The 27507-nt window shown below is 40.0% G+C and overlaps 2 protein-coding genes across 4 annotated transcripts in view; one reads left to right on the top strand and one right to left on the bottom strand.

Annotated features, from left to right (window-relative positions):
* CEP83 (centrosomal protein 83) overlaps positions 1-17127 on the top strand; it is a 145756-nt gene extending 128629 nt beyond the window's left edge. For both annotated transcript variants that reach the window (XM_055118535.1, XM_055118536.1), the window contains 5 exons: positions 362-519; positions 2727-2856; positions 10814-10917; positions 14277-14466; positions 16462-17127. In XM_055118535.1, the coding sequence (XP_054974510.1) occupies positions 362-519; positions 2727-2856; positions 10814-10917; positions 14277-14466; positions 16462-16566 (687 nt within the window). In that variant the 3' untranslated portion in view covers positions 16567-17127. The remainder of the gene's footprint in view (positions 1-361; positions 520-2726; positions 2857-10813; positions 10918-14276; positions 14467-16461) is intronic.
* A 789-nt stretch (positions 17128-17916) lies between these two features.
* Positions 17917-27507, bottom strand: part of PLXNC1 (plexin C1) — a 172224-nt gene continuing 162633 nt past the window's right edge. The window contains exons 28-31 of one of the 2 annotated variants that reach the window (XM_004602834.2): positions 25867-26014; positions 21689-21829; positions 21523-21597; positions 17917-20382 (exon numbers count right to left, since the gene is read on the bottom strand). In XM_004602834.2, coding sequence (XP_004602891.2) covers positions 20278-20382; positions 21523-21597; positions 21689-21829; positions 25867-26014 — 469 coding nt within the window. In that variant the 3' untranslated portion in view covers positions 17917-20277. Of the gene's footprint in view, positions 20383-20861; positions 21598-21688; positions 21830-25866; positions 26015-27507 lie in introns of those variants that run through there. The other variant, XM_055118386.1, reaches the window with a different exon arrangement.

Below are 27507 nucleotides of genomic sequence, written 5' to 3'. Positions count from 1 at the left end.
CCCGGCTGACCTGCTTTTAAAATTAGTTCATTTGGAGGAGGCAGCGGGAGTCTCCTTTCTTACCTCTCTGCTCACTTCTTTAATTATTCTTTTCCCCACTCCTAATACCCCTTCTGCCTTGCTTATTTGAAGAAGACAAGAAGGACTCAGTGGTAGACTAAGGAATGTGGGTCTTGATCATTTCCATCCATATTAAGAAATGATCCAATATGCTGCTGTTTATTTTTTCACTTAAATTGTTCTCAATGGCCCATCAGTTTGTTGTTGCTTTTGTGAGGGAAGATGCTTATTATTCTCGCACACTCTTAAGACTACTTTTGTTTAGTGGCCTTATAAATTGATTTTTTCTTTTCTTTTTAAGCAAATCAGTAATTTGCAGATGCAAGTGACATCACTTACACAGTCAGAGAATGAGTTATTGAATTCAAACCAACTTCTGAAGGAAACGGTGGAGAGATTAAAACATGAATGCCGACATTTGAGAAGCCAAGCCGAAAAAGCACAAATGGAAGTTGAAAAGTAGAGTTTGTTCTTTTCTATGTACTATTTCTTCTTTCTGCTATATTAACATGTTTGTATGTTTTAATAATGATCCCAGTGTTGAATGGTTCGGGGAACAAGTTGCAAGTCCCTGTTAACTGTGGTGTGCAGGTCTTAATCTACTTTATATTTCAAGAGATTGAGCTTTATGAACTCTGTAAAATTTTTGGCAGTGCTGGGGGTGGCAGGAAAACTTTTAGCGAAGAAGCAGGTTCCTTTGAGAGAGGTTCTTTTGCTCCCACTGGTTCCCCACTCCCATAGTCCCCTGGGCACCAGCTCAAGTTGAAGATTTTCCCCAGGGCTCCTATCTGCAGAGCATGTGTTTCAGCCCTTTGGTCAGCTCCGTGGCCTATAAAGAAAACCCTTGGTGGAGAAGCGGTTTAGACAGCATAGAAAATTGCATGTATTTTTTGGGTTGGCTAGGGGTTTTATTGTTTTTTAGTTTTTAGCATCTTAGTATTTATTTGAATCCACAAAACGTTTTTTTTTTCCCTAAGTTGTTCTCCAGAAGGCTGAATTGACACACACACATCAAACTTTTGTTTCCTTCAGTTTTTCTGTTAATTCATGAGTGAGTGTATGTGTGTGTGTGTGTGTGTGTGTGTGTGTGTGTGTGTGTGTCTGGGAGGCTCCAAAGCAATACTTAGGGTATGCTGATGCACTCCCAGTGGTTCTTGGTCATTGAGGATGGGATGGTTGAATGCTTGGGTCCCGTTGTGCTTATGGAGCCATTGGTGCTGAGGATCAAACTTGGAGCCTTGTACACAGAGCACACAGCATGTGCTCCAATCCTTTGTCCTAACCTCCTGGTCTCCCCCTACTTTTGTGTGTGTATTTTTTAAAATTAATTTTTATTAAAAACACTGATTTACAAAGTTGTTTATTATATGGTTGTTTTAAGTCTTTAGTGTTCTAACAACATCCCTGGTCCCTGTTAATTCATATTTTTAGGGCATGTCCATAGTTTTATGTACGTGGTTAAATTTCAATAGAAGGAAGTTAGCAAGATTTATTCAGAATGTGTTGTGACATTCCATGAGTTGAAATTATTTGTGTTTTGCAAAGTATAGAAATTTATATCTTGGAATTCTCTAGGCCTTGATTGCAATGTATTTAAGAATTTCAGTGACAGGGTGGATGATATAGCTCAGTGATAAAGCATTTGCTTTGCCTCTGTGAGGCCCTGGGTTTGATTCCCAACACCACCAAAGGAAAAAAATAACCCAACATTTATTTATAGTATAGCTATGAAAATTAGTAATTCATCATTTCTTTCTGATATTATCAACATTGCTGTGGCAGGAAATAACTATACTATGGGTCAGTAGAAAGTGAGTTTGATACCAGGTAAAGAATTTAAACTCTAACTATTTGAGTATTTTTCTGCTCACTTGTAGTGCCTCTAGTAAGAACTCTGAAAGTCTTTTAAAGTATATAGGAGAACTGGAAAGATACCAGGTTTGATGTCCCCATAATTGTATGGGGACCAGAAGATAGTGTAAGGCCCGCCTGGATTTGATCCCATATGGGTCCCAAACAGCACCAAGAGTTTGATTCCTGAATACTGAGCCAGGTGTAAGCCCTGAGCACAACTGGGTGTGGTCCCAAAACAAAAAATATATATATATGAGTTTTACTCTAGCTAGAAAACATACTTTGTAAAGACTTACATACCTGGATTTGTTTGTTTTGGCATCTACCACTGAGCTACATCTCTGGTGCCCCTGGTCAATTTTTAATCAGCTTTATTGGTCAAAATGTATATAGCTTGGTGGGTATCATGTTTCAGAGCGGGTTATAAAGTCTTTGTCCTGTCATTAATTGAGTATAAGTTCTTAAATAAATTAGTTAACCACCCTAATCCTCAGTTTCCTCATCTATAAAATGGAGATAATGGAAGTGCTTCACTTACAGGGTTAGTGTGCAAAATTACTGAGATACACACACACACACACATACACACACACACACACACACACACACACATACTGTTAAGCAAACTCTTTCGGCTTGTAAGAAGCATGCAGGAGTAGCAGTATTAGCAAATGTGAAGCCAGGCTAGCATGCCTGCAGTTGGATAATTAAGGATGTGGTGAAGCAGGTGGTGAATTTGCTTATACTGGTGGTGGCATCTGTTTAATCCTAAGAATTAACGTCCATGTTTTTCATGTATCTTCTTCTGATAGGACAGTGGAAGAGAAACAGATACAGTGGTTGGAAGAAAAGCATAAACTTCATGAGCGCATTACAGACAGAGAAGAAAAGTATAATCAAGCTAAAGAGAAACTGCAGCGAGCTGCCATTGCCCAGAAAAAGGCAAGTGATTCTTACTACAGTAATTTCTATCTAAGATTTAACTATTTTCAGATAATAAAATGTACAACAGATTTTAATGGTATGTTTTATTTGATATTTAAACTTATTTTGCTATTTAAACTTATTTGATATTTAAACTTATTAAACTTGGAGATATAAATTGGCAAATTCAGACTGCTCAATAGATTTATTTTTGAATTTTGTCTCATCAATTGTTCAAAAGCCAGTGTACATTTTCTCACAGCAAACGTATTTTGGTGATAAAATTTTCAGGCCTGCCCATCCAGATCATTTAATACCTTCCATACTTAATCAGTGATCACCCAGATTCAACCTGGATTCATCATTGTTTTTGTCTTTTAAATATCTTCTTTTCTATTCAGGAACATAGGAGCAAGTTTCTTTTTGTTCCAGCAGGAGCTGGGATCTAAAAAAGCCACAACCTTACCATAACCTTGATTCTTTCTAAGCTTCACCTTTGTTGGCCTATTTTCTCTAGAATTTAAAACTTTTACTTTCCTGGAAACAGTCCAGGGCATCTTGGAAATGATGCAATTAGATGATTCACCTAAGTCAGAGGTTTAAGACTTTTCTACTTCATCAGACCCAAGGACTATAGCGTGCCTTCATCAGTAGCCTTGACTCATGTGTTAGTGAGTCAGCAGTTATTTTCACTCAGATTATTGCTGTGGGGGAGGGTGGCAGGGATGGTATTTTTTAAATTCCACAAATGATCTCACATATCTGCATTTGATAAATGCCCTTAGTAATGGCACTAGTCATGGTGAGGCAATAACATATATGGGAGAAAAGTGTTTCTGTGCATAGACGTATCAATTTCTTCATATCTGTTTTGTTTAGTGGAAAAAGTAGTTGTTTGTGTGGGCCTGAGAGAACTGTTGCATTCATATAGTCTAAATTTGGAAACCCAAGGATACAGTTTGTTATAGCCTAATTAGAATTAGGTTTAGCTATCAAAAGTGTCCTGATAGTTGCAAGTGACAAAATGAGTTGTTTGAAAGTTATCACTTATCCACTTCTTTTGTTTCTGGCTATTGCTTTTCACTTCTCATAGTGCTAAAAATAGTATGATACCGAGATTTTTAAAAATAGTATGTACTATATGAGAATTCCAGTGTTTTATACTCAAATGTGAACACTTGTGTTGTTGCTGATTTTCTGGTGAACATTACTTCTCTTTCTGTCCATGAACTACTGAGCAGTGTATGAATATGGTTGGGATTTTAGCAAAGTTTTATTTTATGTCTTGAGATGATCCAGACATAAAATGATTTAGAAATCCTACTTATACGGAACATATGAAACCAGATTTTAAATGAAAATTACTAGATACTGAAAGAATTGGTTCTAATTTTTAGAGAAATTTCTGTATTGAGGCTTTTTAAAATGTCTTTGAAATCAGTTACTAATTACTAAGGTTACTTTGGGTTGACTCTTTTAGAGCAAAAGTGACATCCAGTGGTGAGAGAGATTACCAGCTAATCATAGGTAGACCAGAAAGGGAGGAGGTGATGTTTTAAGAGCCCTACAAAACACCTTTTATCACTATTGGGACCCTAGTTGAATTTTTTTTCCTATAGGGATCACACCTAGTGGTGCTCTGGAGTCCTAGGGCCACTCCTTGCAATGCTTAGACTGGTAATTGTGCGCCTGATGGGTCAATGCTTATGCCCATTGGCATGGTTGGGGAACCTTGCAGTGCTGGGGACCAAACTTGGATCCTTGTACATGGTGGGCAATCCTGCTTGAATTATCTCTTCTGCCCCAGTAAAATGTTAATTCAGTGAATAATTATAATCCTGAACTGTTCTAACATGTGGAACACTGCTTAAGCGTTATAATTTTATTCAATCTAAGTAGGTAAGCATGTGATATAGGATATGTGATACAGAAATACTATAAAGGGCATGTAAATGTGTATCATTTTAGGGCCAGGATTGATTTTTAGTATCCAGATAGCTTTTTACAGAAACTGAAAAGTTTAGGAAACTGAAATAAATGATAGGTAGCCAGATCAATTGACTAGTAAGACCTTATACAACATAAAATCAGCATTTTTCTATTTTCAGTCATGTATTCTTTCTGTACAAGAACTCTTATTGCTGCTTTCTTTAATTCCAAATCTTTCATTGTTTTTCTTTTCACTGTAGCCATGATCTACAAGTTTTATTTCCTCCGGCAATACAGTTATTATAAAAATCGGTTTTAACTTTAACCCTTTTCCATTCTAATTAAAGATAACACTGTATAAGAATTTTGGTTATGGAGACTCAGAAAGCTCAGGGGTCAAGTTGTATGCTCTACACGTACAAGTCTCCAAATTTGGTCCCTGTCCCTCAGACTCCTTACCCCAGCACTGCTTTGCTGTGGCCCTTGAACACTGACAGGTGTGGTCCTAAAGGCCCCCATCATTGTACCACTGAGTCAAAGTGGCATTGCCATTTGGGGGTGCTGAGAATTGCCTGGAATGTTTGCCCCCACAAACAAAATGAAAAGGAAAGAAAAATTTGGTTATAATATTTTATAGCATAATTTGTAATGGCAGAATATGCCAGATTTTTATAATCAATAGCACTTCAGCACTGTCGTCCTGTTGTTCATTGATTTGGTCGAGCGAGCACCAGTAACGTCTCCATTGTGAGGCTTATTGTTACTGTTTTTGGCATATTGAATATGCCATGGGTAGCTTACCAGGCTCTGCCGTACGGGTGGGATACTCTCAGTAGCTTGCCGGGCTCTTCAAGAGGGATGGAGGAATTGAACCCAGGTCGGCCTCGTGCAAGGCAAATGCCTTACCCGCTGTGCTATCGCTTCAGTCCTTTATAATCAATACACGATAAAAATAATAACTGTAATGAAGTTACAACTTAGTCACAAGCTATATGGGCAGAAATCACAATTGTTTAGATTTACTTCCCTGTGAGAGGTTCTCATGACTAGGGGAGTAGCAACTTTATTCACTCCCCATTCCAGGCAAGATAAAGTGGCTGGCTGCCATCCGAATACATTTATTTAGAACTTTTATCAAGATCCTGAGCATGAGTCTTCTGTCATTTTTAGTGAATGTTTTTAGATAGAGTCTTTGTATAATAGCATTTTGCTGTGTTGGTCTGTTGAAAGAGCTTGAGTAGGTATCTTGAGTTGGGGTGCATTCTGTGATTGATTGATGACTTCTCTGTATCTCTTTCCTCATACATCACCGAAGTAGATGTATGAAGGGAGATCTCTTGTTATAACAGAGTGAGTTGTGCTTTGCTTTTCTGAGGCACTTGAAATGAAAACTTGTTATTTTTATTCTGAGGTATATATTCCTAAAGTATAGATACTCTATAACTATTGCTAGATATGTCTTTATGCTAGATAGCAGTATCTATAGAGATATTTTCTACTTTGACGGGAACAAGAAGGGGTTAGAACATCCTTATACCATCAGAGTAAGCAAGGTTTTGGGTTTGGTTGGTTTGTTTTTGAGATTTAGGACCACACCTTTATATGCTTAAAGAACCACTTCTACTCTCTGCTTGGGTTTTGAGGTGCTGGGGATTGGACCCTGGTTTCCCACTCAGTACCTTGAGGTCTCTTTGCCCCTAATTGACTTTAATTCAAAATATTAAGCCAGAATGGAACACATACTCTGTTCTCTTTCAACTGTAAGGCTTCTCTGTATTCATTTAGCCAATTTACTCAACAGATTTATGGGGTGTGTGCCTCTTGTATACTCTTAAGTGCTGTCTTATTCACTAAAATACAGAGATTAAGACTGCACTGAAGGCCTGACATTGTAATGGGTGGGAAACAAAGAGAGACGTGGAGACGTCCACTTAAGGAGTCAAAGCAAATACGTGATGCTGTTTTTTTAATTAGGACATCAAGAAGTCTGATAACAGCATTTCAGCAGATAGACCTGGAAGATGGGAAGATGTTCCATATAGAGGGACTAGAGAGTAAAAGAAAAAGTTAGGGGTTTACTTGGTACATCGAAGGAATACAAGGAGAGCTGGGTAATTGGAATGGAGAGAGAAAGTAGGAGGCCAGCTGATGTTTGGGTTTTTGTTTTTATTCCGAATAAGCTAGGGAGACAAACCTAAGACTTTTGAATCTAGAAGTGATTACTAAGTGACTACTAAGTTAATCTTAAAGGAATGTCTTTTTGTGCAAAGGGGTGAAAGAGGACTTGGACTGCTTTTTAGAGGTCTGGATGAGAGATATGTGACTTACAGTAAAGGAGCAGCAGTAATGGTAAAGAGGGTTTATTCCATTTATATTTTAAATGTAGAGTTTATGATGGTTGCAGGGGATGAGAGGTGATTAATGTTGGGCTACAGCAACTGCTTAAAACAGTGACTATTTGCTGGCATGGGAAAGACTATGAAAGGGACAGATTTGGGGATAAAATTAAAATGTCTTTTTGGACGTTTGTACTTTTAACCTTTTGAGTTGTCCATCAGATTTCCATGAGCAGATACCTAGAAGATACATGAATCAGAAGTTTAGGGAAGAGGATTTGTGCTAGAGATAAAGATTTGGTAACTGTATATAAATGGTATTTAGAGAATGAGATGAAATGAAGTCAATATTGACACCAGCACTTCACATGGAAAGAGACCTAGGTCAGAGTTTTCCAAACTTTTTTTGGCCATGGCCCCTTCCTATGCTGCTCTCATCCTGGCTGTCCTACCAGTTGGCCCCTAGTCTTATGCTGTGACTTTAATATACACAGTTTTCACTTGTGGCCATCTTGGAATATTTTGGGGGCTCTCAGGGGACCATATTGTCCTCAGTTGAGAATCAATGATCTAGCACAGAGTTGTCCAAAGTGGCTGATTCTGGGGCTGGAGAGATAGCACAGCGGGTAGGGCATTTGCCTTGCACGCGGCCGACCCGGGTTCAAATCCCAGCATCCCATATGGTCCCCTGAGCATGGCCAGGGGTAATTCCTGAGTGCAGAGCCAGGAGTAACCCCTGTGCATAGCCAGGTATGACCCAAAAAGCAAAAAAAAAAAAAAAAAAAAAAGTGGCTGATTCTGGGGCTGTTCCAGAGGGTAGCCTTGGGTATAATTGAGTGGGTGTTTTTTGTCTGCTTAAGCAAGGTAAAATGTCCAGGGATGGTGGTGAGTGATTTTTTTCCCCCTGAAAATGGGGAAGTAGGCCAAGGAAGTTTGTGTACATTTGCTCTTAAGTGGTCATTACACTTAAGAAGGTACTCATCCTATTAAATATGAGGGAAGTACAAATCAAAACTGTCACTGTCATTGTCATCCCATTGCTCACCAATTTGCTCGTGGGCACCAGTAACATCTCCATTGTGAGACTACAATGATATATTACTCTGTACCAGAATATCTAAAATTCTTAAGTCTGATAGTACCAGGTGTTGATGAGGGAGGACAGCAGACAGTTGGGACTCTGATCTCTTCTAGTAGTCATGTAATTACTAGAACTGTTTTAGAAAATTTGGGGTCTCTTCTAACCTAAAACCTATGTGTATACTGTATGACCGATTCCTGGGTAGGTGCTGAAGATTAATGAGAATTTCCATGATATTATGTTCAGGTCTGGACCCTGAAACTTTATTCATCATAGTCTTAAAATAGAACTCAAATTTTCATCATGGTAATGATTAAATGTATTATGACAACATAGTGATCAAAATGGACTATGCCATATAGTAACATGGCATAATCATGTAAATAAAATTAAGCAGAAAATAAGCAGAATACGTGTTGATTTCTTTGTTATGGCCCCATGAATGAATAGGCAAGTGTCCAAGAATATCTGTACATGTGTCCTTGTGCTTAGAGAAGAGTGCTTCCTGTGTTAGGATAGAGCAGAAGTACACAGCAGCCTTGGGGTCCTAGAAGAGAAGCGTGCGAAGAAGAGCACCGAGCAGCATACTGCCCGGCTGGAAGTCACCCAGGTGACCCTTCCCACTGAGTGGGAAGTATAATGAATTGTAAAATTCATAAGTATAATGTAATATGTGGAAATGAATAAACCATACCTGAAGGCAATAAACTTGAATAAATGGTACAATATTTGAGTCAAAGGAAAAAAGCCCTTTATAAAACAACCCACAGTCTGACTTTCACTGTATCACTTGTATCACTGTTATCCATTGCTCATCAATTTGCTTCAGCGGGCACCAGTAACGTCTCCATTATGAGACTTGTTGTTACTGTTTTTGGCATATCAGTACACCCTGGGTAGCTTGCCAGGCTCTGCCGTGAGGGTGAGATACTTTCGGTAGCTTGCTGGGCTCCCCCAAGAGGGGCGGAGGGATTGAACCTGGGTTGGGCATGTGCAAGGCAAACGCCCTGCCCACTGTGCTATTGCTACAGTCCGATTTTACTCATATTAAATTCCAAAGTACGAAAAACCTAAGCCATAGCTGTGGAAGTGAATTTGTTGTTTAACTTTTCAGAGGACAGTATGGGGAGAGATTGATGAGGGACAGGGAGCAATTTGAGTGTGGCAGTGTTTTGTGATCTGGAAGAGCAAATTTGTTTAGTAGTTTACATTTTTCACACTCTGCCTTATGTGTAAGTTGTGTGCACTTTTCTTTCCTTGTTTCTGATCTTCAGATTTTGGCTTTTGGACGACACCCAGCTGTTCTCAGGGCTTACTCCTGGCTCCGTGGTCAGGGACCAACCATATGTGGTGCGGGAGTGAACCCAGTTTGGCTGTGTGTAAAGCAAATACTTACTGTCTCTCTGGCCCCTGCAATTTTCTATAAGCTTAATATACTTCTATTACAAGAGTTAGAAGATACCTAAAGTTAATGTAGCTATTGGATTTTCTCTTTTTAAAACCTGTTTATAAGTCTTTAAAAATGCAATGTTTAAAAAATGTACAGTGTTTATATTATACATAGGTTCTTTCTTTTCTTTTTAAATTTTATTGAATCACTGTGAGATAGCTACAAGCTTTCATGTTTGGGTTACAGTCGCACAATGATCAAACACACAGGTTCTTTCACATTATCAGAAAATTTTAACTTTGGTACTATGTAACTTTATTTGTTGTTGTTAGAAAAGCATGCTTGTTTGGGGAAGAGCGTGATGGTGCTCAGGGCTTATTCCTGGCTCTGTGCTCAGGGATCACTTTTGGCAGGCTCAGGGGACTATATCGGCTACCAGGGATTGAACCATGTCAGCTGTGTGGAAAGCAAGCACCCTACCTGTTGCACTCTCTCGCCATGGAAAAATATACTTTTAAACTGAGTTACATCCATCTCTCCTCCCCCCCCCACCCCGTCTCTCCCTTTCTCCCTCCCTTCTTCTCTCCTTTACTCCTGCAAGGGAGCTGTTTTATCATGGAGCTGCATTCCTGACCTTATAATGTATCTTTGATTTCTTATCCTTTAATGTACTGCACTGGCAGCAATTTTTCAATTATAAACATGCTCTTAATTTTTAATTCTGTTTCTTTTTTTGTTTTGGGGCCACACCTGGGGCAGTGCTCAGAAGTTACTCCTGGCTCTGTGCTCAGGCATCATTCCTGGTGGTGCTTGGGAGCTGTATAGGGTGCCTGGAATTGAACTTGGGTCAGCGGTGTGCAAGGCAAATGTTATACCCTCTGTTCTGTTCCCTTTTAAATTTTGTTTCTTTTACACACTTGACATCTTTTAGTGTGGGGGAACTGAAGGTCTTGTTATTCTTTAACAGGTGTAGGCAAGGTCAATATAATTTTTTCCCTTTTTAGATTTCTTATATGTGATTTAGTTATTTCTGTTCAGTCTTAATTCTTTTGTTACATTGAAGATACAGGGTTTATTATCTTTGCAATTTCCAATAAGAATTGTATCAACTAATATTTGTCCCTAGTAATCTGAAAATTCTAATCTCTAAAAATTTTTGATGAGTATAATATCCATTACATTGTCTTGTTCAAATGGGATATTATATTGATATACTTTTTCATATCATTCTTTTTCTAGAGAAAATCTCTTCATGAAAACAAATTGAAGAGACTTCAGGAGAAAGTAGAAATCTTGGAGGCAAAGAAAGAAGAATTAGAAACTGAAAACCAGGTGTTAAATAGGTAATGTGTATATGCATATACCCTATGTTGTTATTTTGATACTCCCAAACTTAAATTTTTAATACAATCTATTTTGTTTCTTTATAAAATATATTTTAATTAGTGTGTAAAGAAAATCAAACTAGTTGCTGTATTTGTTATCCACACAATTTATTTATTTATCTATTTATTTATTTTCTGACTGAATAGTCTTTGAGAGCCGATGGTCTGTAACACATGCCAGGTCTTTGTGTTTTGGTCGGAACTTACAGGAAAGGTTAAGCCATTGACTTTGATACTGTAGCACTTTGGTAGTCAGGAATAGTTGAGAAACACAGTTATAGTGATTGCCTAGTTTGTGAAAATTGTGACTACAACTTTGAAATCAGATTTTTATTTCCTAGTGTGGAAAAATGCTATTTTTATATACTCTCCTGGTTCTTTGTACCTGGCATAAGTAATAATCTGCATCAGTAGCATTTCTAAGTAGAGAAGAGTTGTCACTGTATGAATGTCATCTCGTTGTTCATTGATTTGCTCAAGCGGGCACCAGTAACGTCTCCAAGTGAGACTTGTTGTTACTGCTTTTGGCCTATCGAATACACCATGGGTAGCTTGCCAGGCTCTGCCGTGCGGGTGAGATACTCTTGGTAGCTTGCTGGGCCCTCTGAGAGGGACAAAGGAATCGAACCCGGATTGGCCGAGTGTAAGGCAGATGCCCTACCTGCTGTGCTATACTTCATACATTCTCTAGTAACCGGAAGTGGAACCAACAGCCACCATCATAGCCCATCATCATGAAAGTCTTACTGTGAAGCTGTCAACCTCAGTCAAAAACAAATTTTCCAAAGTTCTAATTTTTTTTAAAAGCTTCATTTTTAAAACTCGTAAAATACTACGAATTGGATGGGCATAAACCTGCTACATGATTCTGAGGCAATGCCTGCCCAGTAACCAAACTTAAGTAGAGAAGAGTTACTGTGTTAAATTAGCAGTAGCATTGTATGACTTTTTGATTCAGGTTAATTAAAAATAAACCTGGTCATGGGCACGTGGGGTGGGGGAAGGCATTGGAGATGAAACTCGGGGTCTCTTGCATGTAAGGCATACATTTACCACTGAGTTATATCCCTGCCTCTACCAGGTTACCAAAAAGTCTTTTCAGGAGATGGGGAGATAGTTTAAAGGACAACACATGTCTTGCCTACCCGAGGCTCCAGATTTGGTGCAGGACACCATGTGGCTCCCAGTACGTCCAGTTTAGTCCTGGGGTCCCCTCGTACCATTGGTGTGGTGGTCCCTGAGCACCTAACGTTTTGGGCATCAATGCCTGGAATGGCCTTCTAAGCTTAAAACTCTGCTAGGGAAGCCCCATTTTTAACAAGTTTTTAAAAATTTTCGCTAACGTGTAATGGTCTTCAACATTTAGACAAATACTGTTTTTCTTCTTTTTATAAAAAAAAATTGCAAATTGCCTGCAGTATTAAGCTAATGGTTTATGATTTTAGCCAAGACCACTGCAGCCATCATGCATGATCTAACCTTGGTCTGATCATGGTGCACCACACTCCAGTGACTAGACAGCGTCCTGTGATACATGGTATGTGCTGGTTCTCTTAGATATAATGAACACCAAAATGTGAACAGTTTTTTTTTCTTTTTTTTATTTTTTGGATCACACCCGGCCATGTACGCGGATTACTCCTGGCTCTGCACTCAGGAATTACTCTGGCGGTGCTCAGGGGACCATATGGGATGCTGGGAATCGAACCTGGGTTGGTCGTGTGCAAGGCAAGCGCCCTACCCGCTGTACTATAGCTCCAGTCCCATGAGCAGTTGTTTTTCATCTTTCTTTCTTTTTTTTTGTTTTCTTTTGTTGGGGAGAGATTTCCCAAGTGGTGCTCAGGAGGCAGGCCTGTCTGGCAATTCTTAGCTAATTTTGCTGGCAATTCAATTTATGGGCACAAAAACTGTTACAGTGAGTGTTCTGTGGTGCCAGGGATGACCTGGTTCACCCCAGTAGAGGTTGAGGGCTCCAGAGCCACATCAAATGGTATTTAGGAGCCTCCAGGGCTGATCCTGGTGATGCTCAGGTGACCAAGTGATGCCAGAGATTGAACTGGGCTTGGCCACATGCAAAGTGAGTACCTTAACCTCTGTACTATCGCTCTTGCCCCAGTTAATTTTGCATTGGGTTTGTACCCAGGGGCCTCATTCAACAGTGCTCAACTGGTAGTGTGGACCTTACTGGTCAGTGCTCAGTGTCCTGTCTGGCAGTGCAAAGACCTGGGAAGCATGGATGGCAGTGCTCAGGGGGTGGGGGGCTGAGGCATTTGGTACCAGAGTGAAACCCTGTGCTGTGCATGTGCTCTACCACTTTTGAACTACATCCCTGGCCCTGAACAGTTGTTTGTTTTTTTAAAGAATACTCAAGCTGTTTCTAGACTGTGGAATTAATGCCAACTTTACAGTACTCTATTCTAAACTAAGAGGCTGCCAAATTCATTCTGAAACAAAATTCAACTTCACAGTCTCTTTCATCACCAGTAATTTTGAAATATTATCAATTCAAGAATGGGCATCGATGGTGCAGATCATCTAGAACTCTTGAGCGATATTGAAACTATTTGATCACTGCTCTGATTGATGGTCTGGAAATTCATTTCCAAAATGATGTTAACTTGTGATGGACTAAAAGGTTAGCTTTTCCCCCTAAAATTGGGTAGCTTCACCTTCGTTTTTCGTCACTGTAAAATTACGTTGAACAATATGAAGTTGATAATATTTTAGTATTTTAATCATATTTATGTATTTTGATCATATTTACCCTACAATAATGACAGTTTCATAAGATTTGATCTAGTATTTTCTCTGTTTAATTTTTTTCTGTATAATGAGGCACTGTTTTGGTTTAAAGGGTCTGTTTCAGGACTTGTGGGTAATTGGGGAAGTGGAATGGAAATGAAAGTGAAAGTATGAAAAGACATTTAACCTTAGATTAGCAAGTAAAACTATAAAATGAATTGATAGCCCTTATTGCTAATAGTATGTATGATTTGTTATTTTTGGAGGTGCCGCATCTGGTGTTGCTCAGGGGCTACTCCAGGCTTAGTACTTGGGAGAGCATGTGTTTGTTATTGGGGATCAAGCATGCGACGTCTGTACTCCAACCTGTTTAGCTGTCTCTGGTTATACATAGCTATTGTTAGCATACCATGTTTCTGGAACAAAATTTAACCTATTTTGTATATTTTGTATACAAATAACTTATAATTTTTAAATCCTCCTTGAATTTAGTTATATGCATCTAAAATGCTATACATCTTACTGTTCAATAAAATATAATTGTATTAAAGACAGGAACACTCATTTTTTTAAAGGCAAAATGTTCCATTTGAAGAATATACAAGGCTTCAAAAAAGACTGAAGGATATACAGAGAAGACATAATGAGTTTCGAAGTTTAATTTTGATTCCTAACATACCTCCAACTGCATCCATCAATCCTGTTAGCTTTCCATCATCATCCATGGTTCCAGGCATGGAATTATCATTTCCTCCTCATATGCAGGTATGAGCATGTTAGGTGGAAAATGTTAAAAAGATTTATATTTCTGTAAGTCTCTATCCCTTAACTATAGAGTTAAAATTATGTAATTGTGAATGTGAATTAGATCAGAATTAGCTGCGCGCACACACACACACACACACAAATGGCATAAACCTTAAGGCTTAGTAATAAACAAGAAGTAAATGGATTTGCATCCAGTCTATTCTTTAGTGATGGTGCTAGAAGTGAAATTTTTTTGACAGAAGAAAAGGAATTTGATTGAACCTTTTGAGTAACTTTAAGTTTGTAAATCGTTTGAGCACTAGACATTTTCCAGTTGGTATTTTATTTCATCCTAATAATAAATGCACCAAAGTGAAGGTATTATTATTCTCAGTTTAGAGGTGAGAAAATTGAGTCATGGAAGTGAAGTGACTTGCCCAAAGTCACAGCAAATGAGTGATAAACTTAAATTGGTCCGATTTTAAAACCTGGGCTCTTTCTAGGTTTTTGATACAGTTGGGATGGGAGATGCATGCTGAAAGTAGATAATGGACCAAACATGATGACCTCTCAGTGTCTGTGTTGCAAGCTATAATGCCCAAAAGTAGAGAGAGAGTATTGGGAATATTGTCTGCCTTAGAGGCAGGGGGAGGGTGGGAAAGGGGGGGTATACCCGGGATATTGGTGGTGGGGAATGTGCACTGGTGTAGGGATGGGTGTTTGATCATTGTGAGATTGTAACCCAAACACGAAAGCTTGTAACTATCTCACGGTGATTCAATAAAATTGAAAAAAAAAAATTGATTCCTCAATCAGATTGGTTAGATGATCTTTCAGGAGATACACAATTCATAAATGATTGCAAGCGTTGTAAGCATTTAGTCACTGAACTGAATTTCAGACAAGGTGCTTTGCTTATAATAAACTATCCTGCTTATAATAGATTTGTTAGAAATTTTTGATATAAGTTTATACCCAGAGCCTGCATTAGTATTTTCAAATACACTCCTTAATCAGCTGGACACCCAGATTAGAATAGACTTTGTGTTTTGTTTAAGGTAGGAGCCTGAAGCAGGACAGAAGCAAGGACTGGTTAGTACAGCCTATTCCTCTATTTTCTTAGACAACAGAATGGTCATCCTTTCCTTGCCAGATGCTGCAGGCCTGAAATTGAAGAGGCAGACTGAGACCTCTGCCGAACAATTCTTTTTCTCCCTTCCAATTTTTATTTAGCACAGTGGTTTACAATATAGTTAAATAATAGCACTGTAGCACTGTCATCCCGTTGTTCATCGATTTGCTCAAGCAGGCACCAGTAACGTCTCCATTGTGAGACTTGTTACTGTTTTTGCCCTATTGAATCCCGCTGTGCGGGTGGGATACTCTCAGTAGCTTGCCAGGCTCTCCAAGAAGGACGGAGGAGTTGAACCCGGGTCAGCATGTGCAAGGCAACTGCCCTATCCACTGTGCTATCGCTCCAGTCCAGTTAAATAATAGAGTTTCCAGTAAACAGTGTCTTACGCCACATCAGACACCAATGTTAGAATCCTTCCAACAGTGCTTCAAGGTCCCCCTCAAACCCCTAGCCAAACCCTCAGTACACTCTTTTAAAAGGAATTTTATTAATACCATTTGGGTCACATGTCTGCAGTAGTGTTAGCATTTGGTTTTGCTCTACACAGCGATCTCCCTCACCACCACCATAATGCTCTTGACCTTCCTTCCACCAATGACCTTTGTTATATCCAGTCCACTTCACTGTCCCTCCACTCCCCAGCCCCACCCCCATCTCTTGTCATTCTCAGTTCTGTAATCCAGGGGAAAGGATTTAATTTTCTTGTCTTGTTTCTCTGTATATCACAGATGAATGAGATCATCTGGCAATTTGTCGCTCTTCCTCTTACTTTACATACATAATGCTTTCCAGTTCCATGCAAGTTGCAGTGAACCAAACAGTTCTTTTCTAATCAGTTTCTCTAACGGTTTGTTTTGCTTTCTCTACATGATTTTAAGGAGGAACAGCATCAAAGGGAACTATCTGTGCTTCGCAAAAGGCTAGAAGAACTAGAAACAACACAGAGAAAACAGCTAGAAGAACTTGGATCTCCTGGGGAATGATGTTCTTAGAGAAATAGCAGATCAAAGGAATAAAATCAATGACTCAATAAAGCCTGAAGTTTTCCATGTATGTGGCATTTAGATCCTTTATTACTCTTTGCCAAAACACTCCTATGTGCCTCAAGAAAAGGTACCAGCTACCTGCCGTGTTGTATACGGGTTGGGAGTTCAGAATCACCCTAATGACAGAAAAGCAGTAAAAACAGTTTGAGATGTTTAAATATTTATTGACAACCCTCCAAGAAAGAAGAAATGGAAAGGAATAATAGGGAATCAGGTTTTAAATTATTGGTTTTTTTTTCCTTTTTTTGCAGGGGGTGGGGGGTGTTGACATTTTTGCCTGAAATATGCCCATGTTGAATAGCCTCTTGAGATACTTGATAATAACAGGGTCAGTAAAGTTTTCCTAATTTATATAAGAATTATAAACCACTAGTTATTAAAAACGTGACAATTTAAAAGTCATAAAAATTTAATCTATATTCATGACTGAATGCTACCTTTTCTAAAAGCTGTGTACATAATTTATTAAAGAACTTATAATAAATATTTTTCTAACTATATTGTCTTGTGTTTAATTTTTTTTTTTTTGCTTTTTTTTTGGGGGGGTCACACCTGGCAGTGCACTAGGGTTACTCCTGGCTTTGCACTCAGGAATCGCCCCTGGCAGTGCTCAGGGGACCATATGGGATGCTGGGAATTGAACTCAGTTTGGCCGTGTGCAAGACAAACGCCCTACCCGCTGTTCTATCACTCCAGCCCCTCTTGTGTTTAATCTTATACCAACCATGTAGTATGTATTTAGCAAGGTAGAAGATCTCACTGATTAGGCTTTGCTGAGTTAGAGATAATAGAAAATAAAGTACAAATAATTAAATCCAATTGCTGTATAAAAGAGGGCCATTCATTGTAAAACTTGAACCCAGTGGGATCCCTTTAGAAATATTGTTGATAGTTAACTTCACCTCCTACTGTTTTGGATCTAACCAAATAATTATAAATGTTTTATTTCCGTGCATCCCTAATGCCAATGTTTGCTTTTTTTTTAATGTAACATCTTTTAGAGGAATTCTGCTGAATAGCTTCATGTAAAAGAAACAAAGCTCAAGTCTGCCAAACTAAGTGGAACGTTCATTATTCAGAAGTCTTCTTGATCAAAAGCACAAGTTGGTAGTGGAAGGCCAGGAATGTAATTGAGTTGCCCTTAGCATCATTTAAAACAAACTGGATTTACTTGCTACATAATAGGCCTGCTTATTCGTGACAGCTTCCTAAAAATTTCCATGAAGCCACTTAGAATTAAAAAAAAAATTAAAAGCTGAAAAATTGACGAGAAAGGAGATAACAGTCCACATTTTACATCAAAATGTTTATTTTTTGGATATAGACATTTAAAACATTCATCTCCAAGAACAGCTTCAATCAGGTATACAATAAGAAATAGACTTTAAATCCCTAATACGGAAAAGGTAACAGAATTAATTTTTAAATGCTGCTGTAGACACTAGTGTTAGGAAAAAAAAAGTTTATAAATGAATTGTTTTGCACCAAAAAAATAGGCAAAAAAACTTGAAAATAGAAATTGTTTGTCATTTGTTTCTCTGGTTGCTGTTGACTGTAGAGCCAGTGACTGATTGTCTTCAGCACACATCTAATTTGGCCATTTCCTGTGTTTGGCTAATGTGATCTAGATAGTGCTCTTCACTGGAGGATTGACAAACACGCTACATACATTAGTGAATCTTCACACCACCTCAGTGAGGTAGGTTAGAAATATTATACAGAAATTGAGGCACAAAGAGGTAAGTGACTTGCCCAAAGTTCCCAGCAGCACAGTCCCTGGAAGAGGAGGTCAGTTTCCATACTGGGCTCTGCGCCAGAGAGCTGGACAGGGACACCCTCATGTAGCATCGACTCTAAATACGGAGATAAAGCTGTAGCTGATCCTTTGAGTTTTCTGAGCATTTTTGTACCCTAAAGAAGGGGAAGACCTTTGGGCAACTCTCCTACCCTTGGCTCCCAACTCTCCTACAATAGATCGTTTAGGAATGCCTTCACGTCAAGGCTGAAGTAGCCTTAGGAGGGACCAGATCGTTCACCTTTATATCTGTAAGGAACCTATTTGGTAGTATTTTTGAGGTGTGTCCATTGGACAGACAATGGTCAGTAGCAAAGGGCTTGGGAAGGTGCCTGCCGGGGCAGTAACTGCTTGTTTCTCTGATCGGTTTGTTGAGGCATCACCTCTACCAGATATTGTGGTACGAGAAGAATTTCATTGATGACAAATTCACATTGAAATCCCGATATGCTGTACAGTGTTGAGAAGTGATTTTTAAGGAATGTGTGATCAGTGTTTTGCTACTTGAGAAAAAAATTTCTTTTTCTGGGATTTCGAGCACCAAGGGTAAAAGGTGCCACAAGGAAAGTTTGAGAGTTGCCAATTAGTGATTTTACTTCTGGCTTAATAGAAGGAAAACACAGTGGTATTAAAATTGGTCATGAGCAGCAAAAATTCAGGAATAAAAAACCAGCAATAAAAAGACTATATAATATAACTGGATAAGGGACTTTTTTTTTAAAAAGAAAGGCATGAATAAAATGGGTATTTTAAATTCTCTCTCCTGTGAGGAATACTTTCAAAAAGTACATAGTAAGACTAAGATACCAAGTTGTATACTAATATTTTTCAGGCCTTAGGCCTCAAATATATATATATATATATTCATATATAATACTCCAGTGTGAACAATCTCATGAAATGTAAAATGTATCTTTTTTAAAATCACACACAGTATTTATAAACCACAGGGTTCACCAGAAATCTAAAGCAAGGAGACACTAGTATAGAAATGGAGGAACAGGGAAACGAGTTTACTCTTCCACAGATCTGATCAAAGTTTTTAAACTAGTGATTTTTTTTTTACATTGGCCAACATATCCACTATTAAATACATTTAGTATGAAAAAATAAAATCTAGGAAAGGATATATTAGGACAAAGTGGTGAAACATTCCATTTCAGTAATGCCTACTCCCTCTCCTTGCTTTAGAGCTCGGGAGTGAAATGGAGGTGTAGGATGAAGTGCAGTTGATGACCACTGAAAAACACGAGCCCTTTCAACAATGTTGCAACACTGTTAGTTTTTGGTTTAAACACACACACTCACAAATGCTAAGTGTACACACTACCAAATTCTGCGGTCAGCTCTTCCAAGAACTACTGGAGAGAGCTTCGACCTGTGAATCCTCGAGGTTGCCCTCACCACCCCTGCCTTGTTTCCAAACGACGCGTTTCACATTTTGTTTCTGATCATTGGCAGTGCCCCTTTCCTGCAGAGGTGCAGTGGAGTCACAAGTGCTACATAGCTGTAGTTTTCAAACAAAACCACTTATATCATTGTGCTTAAGTGGAGGCTGTCGATCCAATACTGACACTTGCTTACTGGCCCTGTATTCTCTGTAAACAAGGAGGCTGTTGCAACAACCACTTCAACTCTATTTACAGGAGGGTTCCCATGGGATACACAACAGGCACAATGGTTGGTATGCTTTCTGAAAGCTGTGCATGTGCCTTGGTCTTGTAAAAAGACAGTGCTCAAAGTGGAACCTATGTGCAAACTTAAAAAATTAACGACACAGAGTAGCTCAAGCAGCCATTTTGCTCCCAAGTCGTCTGAAGAACTTTGCCAGATTAAGTCAGGGCCCAGAGTGCTTACATCCACTTGCATTTCTTCTTTTCATCAAATAAGACTTTTACATGCAAGAGTTGTTTCTGAGCTTCTTCCAGCCCTCGTTCTCTTTCTAGTTTATTTAGAATCTGTTGACAATTAGAACAGTTATTTTAGATATTGTGGTTTTAGCATTACAATTGTTTTTTTTTTCTTTTTGGTTTTTTGTTTTGCATTCCTGATGCTGTGAGTGGTAAAATCTGTATGAAACAGATGCCAACATTTTTCTTCGATCATTTACATACTCACTTTGCAAGTTGTTTTGCTAAGTCATTATCACAGGATCAACAACACTTTGGCTTAAAATAGAAGCTCACGAGAAATATCAACTATTTGCTTACAAATATGTGAGGCCAGACTTCCAAGGCCCTATTTTATGCATATGTCACAGCCATTCCAAGCACAACGAGCATTCCTGGGCAGCCAACATGCAGGCAAATATTTCTTCTTAAATGCAGCAGGCAGGGACATCCTGGTCAAAGAGGATGACTTTTCCCTCCCCACTCCTCCCATCTTGGGCAGTGTCACACCCCTCCCCTGGCCCCTCCCCAGTGCTTCCCTTCTAACCCCTGACCCCTGGAAAGAGGGATGCTTATCATGTTAAGGAACTCATTGCCTCTACCCTACCTTAGTGCTTCACTTGATCTTCAAGTAGCAAATGGAATTGGTGAGCTATTCTCACCATGACATGGATAGCCTGTCCCAGCATGGCTGGGTGGGGGGAATCAGGGAAGGGGGAATTAACATATATTTGGAAACAGCGCATCTGATGACTATGTCTGTGTGAATTCCCAAAGAAAAAAATCCAGATTAAGGAGAATTAATCATAAAGGAGAATGATTTATTGAAATAGTTGCTTAAGTTAGAAATAATGTCATCATTTCACATAACTATCGAATACAGAATCTAGGCGATTTTTAACAAGCTTAGCTTTTATTTTAGCAGATTACAACGAAGCATAAGCTGGCCCTACATCATAGGACCACTACTTACTCATTCAAGTTGGCTTGAGTCAGTAGCTGTGGGCCACATGAACTCAAATGTAAATTCAGGGTGGTCCAAAGGTGGGCAGCATGATGAAACTAAGAACGGCTGCCACGTGCAGGGCCTGGCTTGATGCCAGAATTCCCCCTCTCAAGACAGGCCTTCTGGGGTGCCAGGGCTGGGCTGAGACCTATGAATCCCGGTGGCTGATTCATAACACTTTCATTTTTTAATGATAAACTCACCTCATCAAAATATTTTACGATGTATTTGTAGATTTCTGTCAAGGCCACTTCTTCATTAAATTCATTTTCATGTTTCTTAAAGAGAAAAAAGGCGTATTGAGAGACGGAAAGCAGCACTGTGGAAACAGAAGTAGCCGAATACAGCATGCTGATTCTCTCACAGTACCTTAGATTCCTGAGTTAAGAATTCTTCCATTTCTGAAGATGACAATGGAGGCAAATCCCTGATTGCTTTATAATAAGATTTTACTTCCTCTTTGTAGGTCGGGATATCCTTGGCATAGAGAAGTTTATTCGTGGGTGCTTCCTGAAAAATAAAGCAACCACCACGAAAAGAGTCAAAAAGATATTTGTAACCATAGCAAAGTGGCTAAGCCCACACACCTCAGTAGCTCACCTCCTGGTAACAGGCTTCATGCAGTAGGTCTGAATAGATGTTGTTGACTGTCATCCTGATAGGTCTGGTGAGTCACTGTTATTTTCAGGCAGATTAAATGCTAATATATTCTGTCTTCCTCTCATAAAAGGACTAAAATTATTATTTTTATATGATTTTGAGTTACTGTAACAATGGAACTTATTTCAATCATAGTTCATTACTAATGGTTGTAAAATGCCTGAATTAAAACATTTGCTCTCATCCTCACCCCCAGTGAATTTTGGCATTTATAAAAAAACTTGATTAAGCCCTTTATAGAACCATAAAAGTGCTAATTGGCAGTGTGAGGTTTTTTTTTTAACGTGTCCTTTTTATGAAAGAAATCGTTATTATAGAGACTGTCCAATGTTCTCAAGGAAGTACATGGTAATTAATATTAGTAGCTGTTGTGTCTGATTTTGCAATAGCTTCCTGGTAGGTTCTATGTCTTTGTGTAATTATGACGATGATAATAGAGTGAATATTTTAAGAAATAATGATATTAGGGCTGGGAAAACAGCACAGGGGTCAGGTATGTGATTTTGTATGTGACCCAGATTTCATTCCAGCACTGCACACCTCCCCACCTCATAAAACCGGAAGCTCCAAACACTGCAGCCTGGCCTTAGTGGTTACTAGCACTTCAGGGCCTGAGCAGTACCACCTTCTTGGGCCCTAGCACTGAGTCACCCCAGTTGACCAAGTATAGTCAGGAGTGACTCCAGGACTCCCTGAGCACTGCTTGGGAGCTGCCCCACTCCAAAAATAATTTGGGGGAAGAGTTGGTTTTCTCTGTGATGTTGGGGAATTGAACCTGGGGCGCCTGCACACAAAGCATGTGCTCCAAGTCCCTAGGACACAACATAATGGTTTTGTTTTTTTGCCACACCAGCATTGCCCAAGGATCACTCCTTGAGGGTCTTGAGGGATCATATGTGGTGCTGGAGATCGAACCCTTGCACATGCAAGGCAAGCACTTTGCCCACTATACTATCTCTCAAGCTTAGCTTTTATTTTAGCAGATTACAAGAAGTAATTATTATTATAAGAAGTAATTTAGCAGCTTCAAAAGTAGGGCTTTTTTTTTTTTTTCTTTTTGGGTCACTCCTGGCTCTGCACTCAGGAATTACCCCTGGCGGTGCTCAGGGATGCTGGGAATCAAACCCAAGCCGGCCACATGCAAGGCAAACGCCCTACCCGCTATGCTATTGCTCCAGCCCCAGAAATAGTTATTTTTAACAACAACAAATTGTTAATAGGGCCTGGCTATGTAGCTCCGTGGTACAGCATTTGCATTGTATGCGTGAAGCCCTGAGTTCAATTCTGTCTCGGGGCTGGGGAGGATCTGGCCAGAGAGAGAATGCAGGGGGCCAGAGCACACGCCTCTGCATGCAGCAGGCCTGGGTTGGGCCCAGCACTGCATAATCCACTGGGCACTAATAGGGTGACCCTCCAGCTCCACGCCGGGAAGGACCCTTGAGTGCCACTGGGTGTGGCCTCACATCCAAAATAAATTTCTGCCTAAGCAATATAGGTGATTTAATAATCAAGCTAATCTGGTACATTTTTAATGTAGCCGTGGCTTGAGAGGGAATTCATGTCTTTTTCACTTAAGTTTAAATAGACACCAAAATCACTAATTCAACAAAGATTTGGCAACTGGGGCCCAGCTTGGTGGCAAGAAGCACCTGTCTTCCAAGCATGAGGCCACTCCGTGGTGCGGCCCACCAGCAACTGAGTGCTGCCCAAGCGGCTCTGTCTTGGACTCTCAGCCCTGCAACAGTACAAGCACCACAGCCATGGGTGTAAGTGGTCCCCAGTCACTGCAACAATTGCCAAGGGAAGAAACAAACGTGGACTAGGGAAAGAGTTATATATTGCTCTATGGGTAAGCGGTGAGTGGAAACAAAAAAAAAAAAGTGAAGTTTACCATCTAATTGGGAAGGCAGATTATATAGTGTTCACTGTAGGCTTCTGTAATTAGCATTGTATAAAGAACAGATCAGAGCTCATGATAATTTCATTAGAACATCAATTTCCCCATCTATAAAAGGAGATTAATAATAACTACCTCATGTGGTTCTTGCCAGAAGTAATTGGAATATACCAAGAACACTGTAAGTCTTTAATAAACAGTCACTTTTCACTCTGAACAAATAAGCATTTAAGTGTCTTTCACTGTGTTACATGCTGGGAGGTAGTCATTGGCCAAATGAAGAGAGCACTATGGGAAATAGCTCGGGGAGAATTCACAGATACAGTTCTCTGTATCCCTAGCTTCCTAACCTCTCGACTCAACCATGCAGCAGGCCAGTGATGAATGTACCTTCCTTACGCAGAACTTGTATGGACTCCCCTCCACCCCCCCATCACTGTTCCCCAGGCAGTGGAGTATCACGACTATTCACCAAGCACTCACACTGTAAGCAATCTCCAGGTGATTTAAAGTGTGACAAAAGAAATGTGTAGGTTATATGGAAATACTGCACGGTTTTATAGAAGGGATGTGAATACCGATGGATTTTTGAGTTGCAGGGAGAGGGATGCTGGGATCAGTTCCTCCCTGGTGATTCTAAGGGATGACTTCAGTATATTTAGACTGAACTACACTGTTGAGGGTTCACATTGAGAAATCATGTTTGAATAAACAAATGAGTAGGATTTTCCAATTCAGACAGAGGGGTTATGAAACAGGAAGGGGATGAGCAAGGAGATATACCAAAAAAAAAAAAAAATCACTGTAAATTTAGGAAAAGTAATAGCTGTAGAATGAAAGGTATATGGGATATGCAAGAAAAGTGATGATGACAGAAGACAGAGACTTGAAGCCAGGCTAGGAACGTGGCCCTGGACAGACCTTGACTGATATGCCTGAAAGGGAAAGGGAAATAGTTCCTTTTTCAATCAGGAGATTGACAAGATCAGATTTATCTTTCTGAAAGAGCCTGAACCACCTTGAGGGAAAATGAGGGGAGAGTGGATGGGGGTGGCAGGGGGGAAGGGGGTTAAGGAAAGGATGCCTGTTGGGGTGAGGTACTGGAGGTCTAGGTCAGAGGAATGAAAATGGGGCATTTTAAAGAAATGAGTAGTAACCAATTAGAAACAAACTGGGAGAAGGGAGGAAGGGCTTGAAGAGAATTAAAAGGCATCTTCCTGAGAGATGAGACTGTCATAAAGACAAAGAAAAAACATTTGTTGGTTGTAAATGGTGGGGGTATTGAGTTTAGATTTAGACCAGGAGGCTGGGGCTCTATGCAGCATCAGTCACATTTCGTGAAAGTGCTCTTAAATCCCTCTACTGCAGAATCACTGTCAGGGCAGAAAGAGTTTCTAAAATCCATTAGGTACAGATATTTCTCAGTTCAGTCTATTTTGAAATGCTGAAAGACCAAGACATCTCTTTCAAAGTTTCCTCTCTCTTTTTGCCTTCTTGCAGCTTTTGCTCAACAAAGAAGACCATACGAAAAATTATTTTTAAATGACAAACTGGTGGTAATGAATTTCAGAAAAGATTCCTTCTCTACAAAAAAATTTTGATATTCAAACAGATTCAATTATATTCAGGTGGAACTTAGGGAAATTTTAGTATTTTCATGCTTGGATTTATAATTTATTAGTGTCCACAAAATGTTTCTCTAGGAAACAGGCCAATTTATGTATTTTGTGGCAAAGGTTTTTAGAAGCAGAGTTCTGCAAAAGAGTGAAGATAATTTCCTATTTTGGTTTTCATTATTTGTTTTAAAAAGCTGGACTAAAGATAGAAAATAAATACAACAGATTTTAAGGAAATGCATATTTACGGGAACTGTTATTGACTATTTTCAGATGTGGTTTTTGGGCAATTGCTTATTATTTGAATGGTTACAAGGAAGCTAGTGCTTCAGTCTCCTCCAAGTCCGTATGAGGATACAAAACCTGGACCTTACCTTCCCTAGTTGCTGCTCCGTGAGAGAAAACGCATCCATGAAGGCCTGGGCGATCACTGACAAACATCCATCTATGTGTGGTGTCTTCTTAATGTCAAAAACAAACTGGGGGTTCTTCAGGATGTTGACCCAGAATCGAAGAGGGAGGCTGTCCAAGAGAAAGGCAGAGCCCTTCAGAAAGAGGCACTCCAGGATTCCACAGCCTTGCAAGCTTTGCTTCTTAGAGCATGCAAACTGGCAGCGCATCCTTGTCACTGAGTTCACAAGTCATCCTGGCCATACACAGCAGCACAGACAGCAGCACACTCAGAAAAAGGGGTGAGGGGCCGGAGCAATAGTATGGCGGGTAGGGTGCTTGCCTTGCATGCGGCTGACCCCGGTTTGATTCCTGGGACCCCTTATAGTCCTTTGAGCCCTACCAGGGGTGATCCCTGAGCACAGAGCCAGAAGTTAAGCCCTGAGCACTTTTGACTGTGGTCCCAAAATAAACAAAAACAAGAAAGGGTTGGATCTGACAGGTACTGAAAGGAAGAGCTAGGGGAAGGTAAGTTGGATAGTAGCCATTGACAAGACCAGTGTTTAGATTGTTCTAGAAGGTGCTTAGTAAGTATGACATCTTCCCAAGCCCCTAGAACCAGTCACAACTCCAGCCCACCTCATCACACTCCTCTGTGACTTTCTACCACCTTCCCCATACTGTCCCTGCATGCTCTGGGTGGGGGCCTCACCTTGCTCTTCACCCTGCTCACTCCAGCGCCACTGGCTTCTTCACAGGCCAGGCCAAGCTGCTATTGCTCATTGTCCCACAAGTCTCAGGGTTCCTGCCCTCACCTCACCTCTTTCAGACCTGGCTCCGATGGCATTTCCCTGAGACTTCCTCTGGTCATGTCATTTTCTTCCCTTCAACCATTTTAATCAGGGCAGGGAGTGGTGGTCCCAAGAAGTGTTTAGGGGCTTTTGAGGTCACCCCTGATGATGCTTGCTTTGGTGGGCTATGTGGTGTCCATTGGGGACCAAATTCAGCTTGCCTTGCATGCACTCTAACCGCTGTGTAGGCCTCCTGGTCCCCCCCCCCCCCCCACACACACACACCCGTTTACTATTTTTCCATTTTGTTGGCTGCACTTAGCACCTTTGTACATACTACAGCTGAGATTGGAGCAATAGTACAGCAGGTAGGGCACTTGGCTTGCACGTGGCCAACCTGGGTTCAATTTCCTGCATCCACTATGGACCCCCAAGCACTGCCAGGAGTAATATCTGAGTGCAAAGCCAGAGCCAGGAGTAATCTCTGAGCATCACTGGTTGTAACCAAAAAAAAACAAAACAAAACAACAAAACTACAGCTTACTGTATTTGTTCCCACCTCTTAAAATGCTGGCTCTGTGACAACATGGATATTTGTCTGTGGACTTCATAGCTACATCTCCAGCACCTAAGTGTCTAGTGCCGAGTAGGTTCTCAAGTGCAAATCTTTCCCAGTCTCTGGGAAAGATTTCCAGAAGAAAAAAAAACCTTTCTTCCTCCACATTGGCCTAACTGACTGCCTCCACCATGAAAACTGGGCCTCTCAGAGATCAACTGACCCTGTGTAGCAGCTACAGTCTGCATTACGCAGTGGTGTGGACACAGCTGGGGCTG

Source organism: Sorex araneus, chromosome 10 (assembly GCF_027595985.1).
Source record: "Sorex araneus isolate mSorAra2 chromosome 10, mSorAra2.pri, whole genome shotgun sequence".
Taxonomy (NCBI): Eukaryota; Metazoa; Chordata; class Mammalia; order Eulipotyphla; family Soricidae; genus Sorex; species Sorex araneus.
This window is presented reverse-complemented; position numbering and strand designations above follow the sequence as displayed.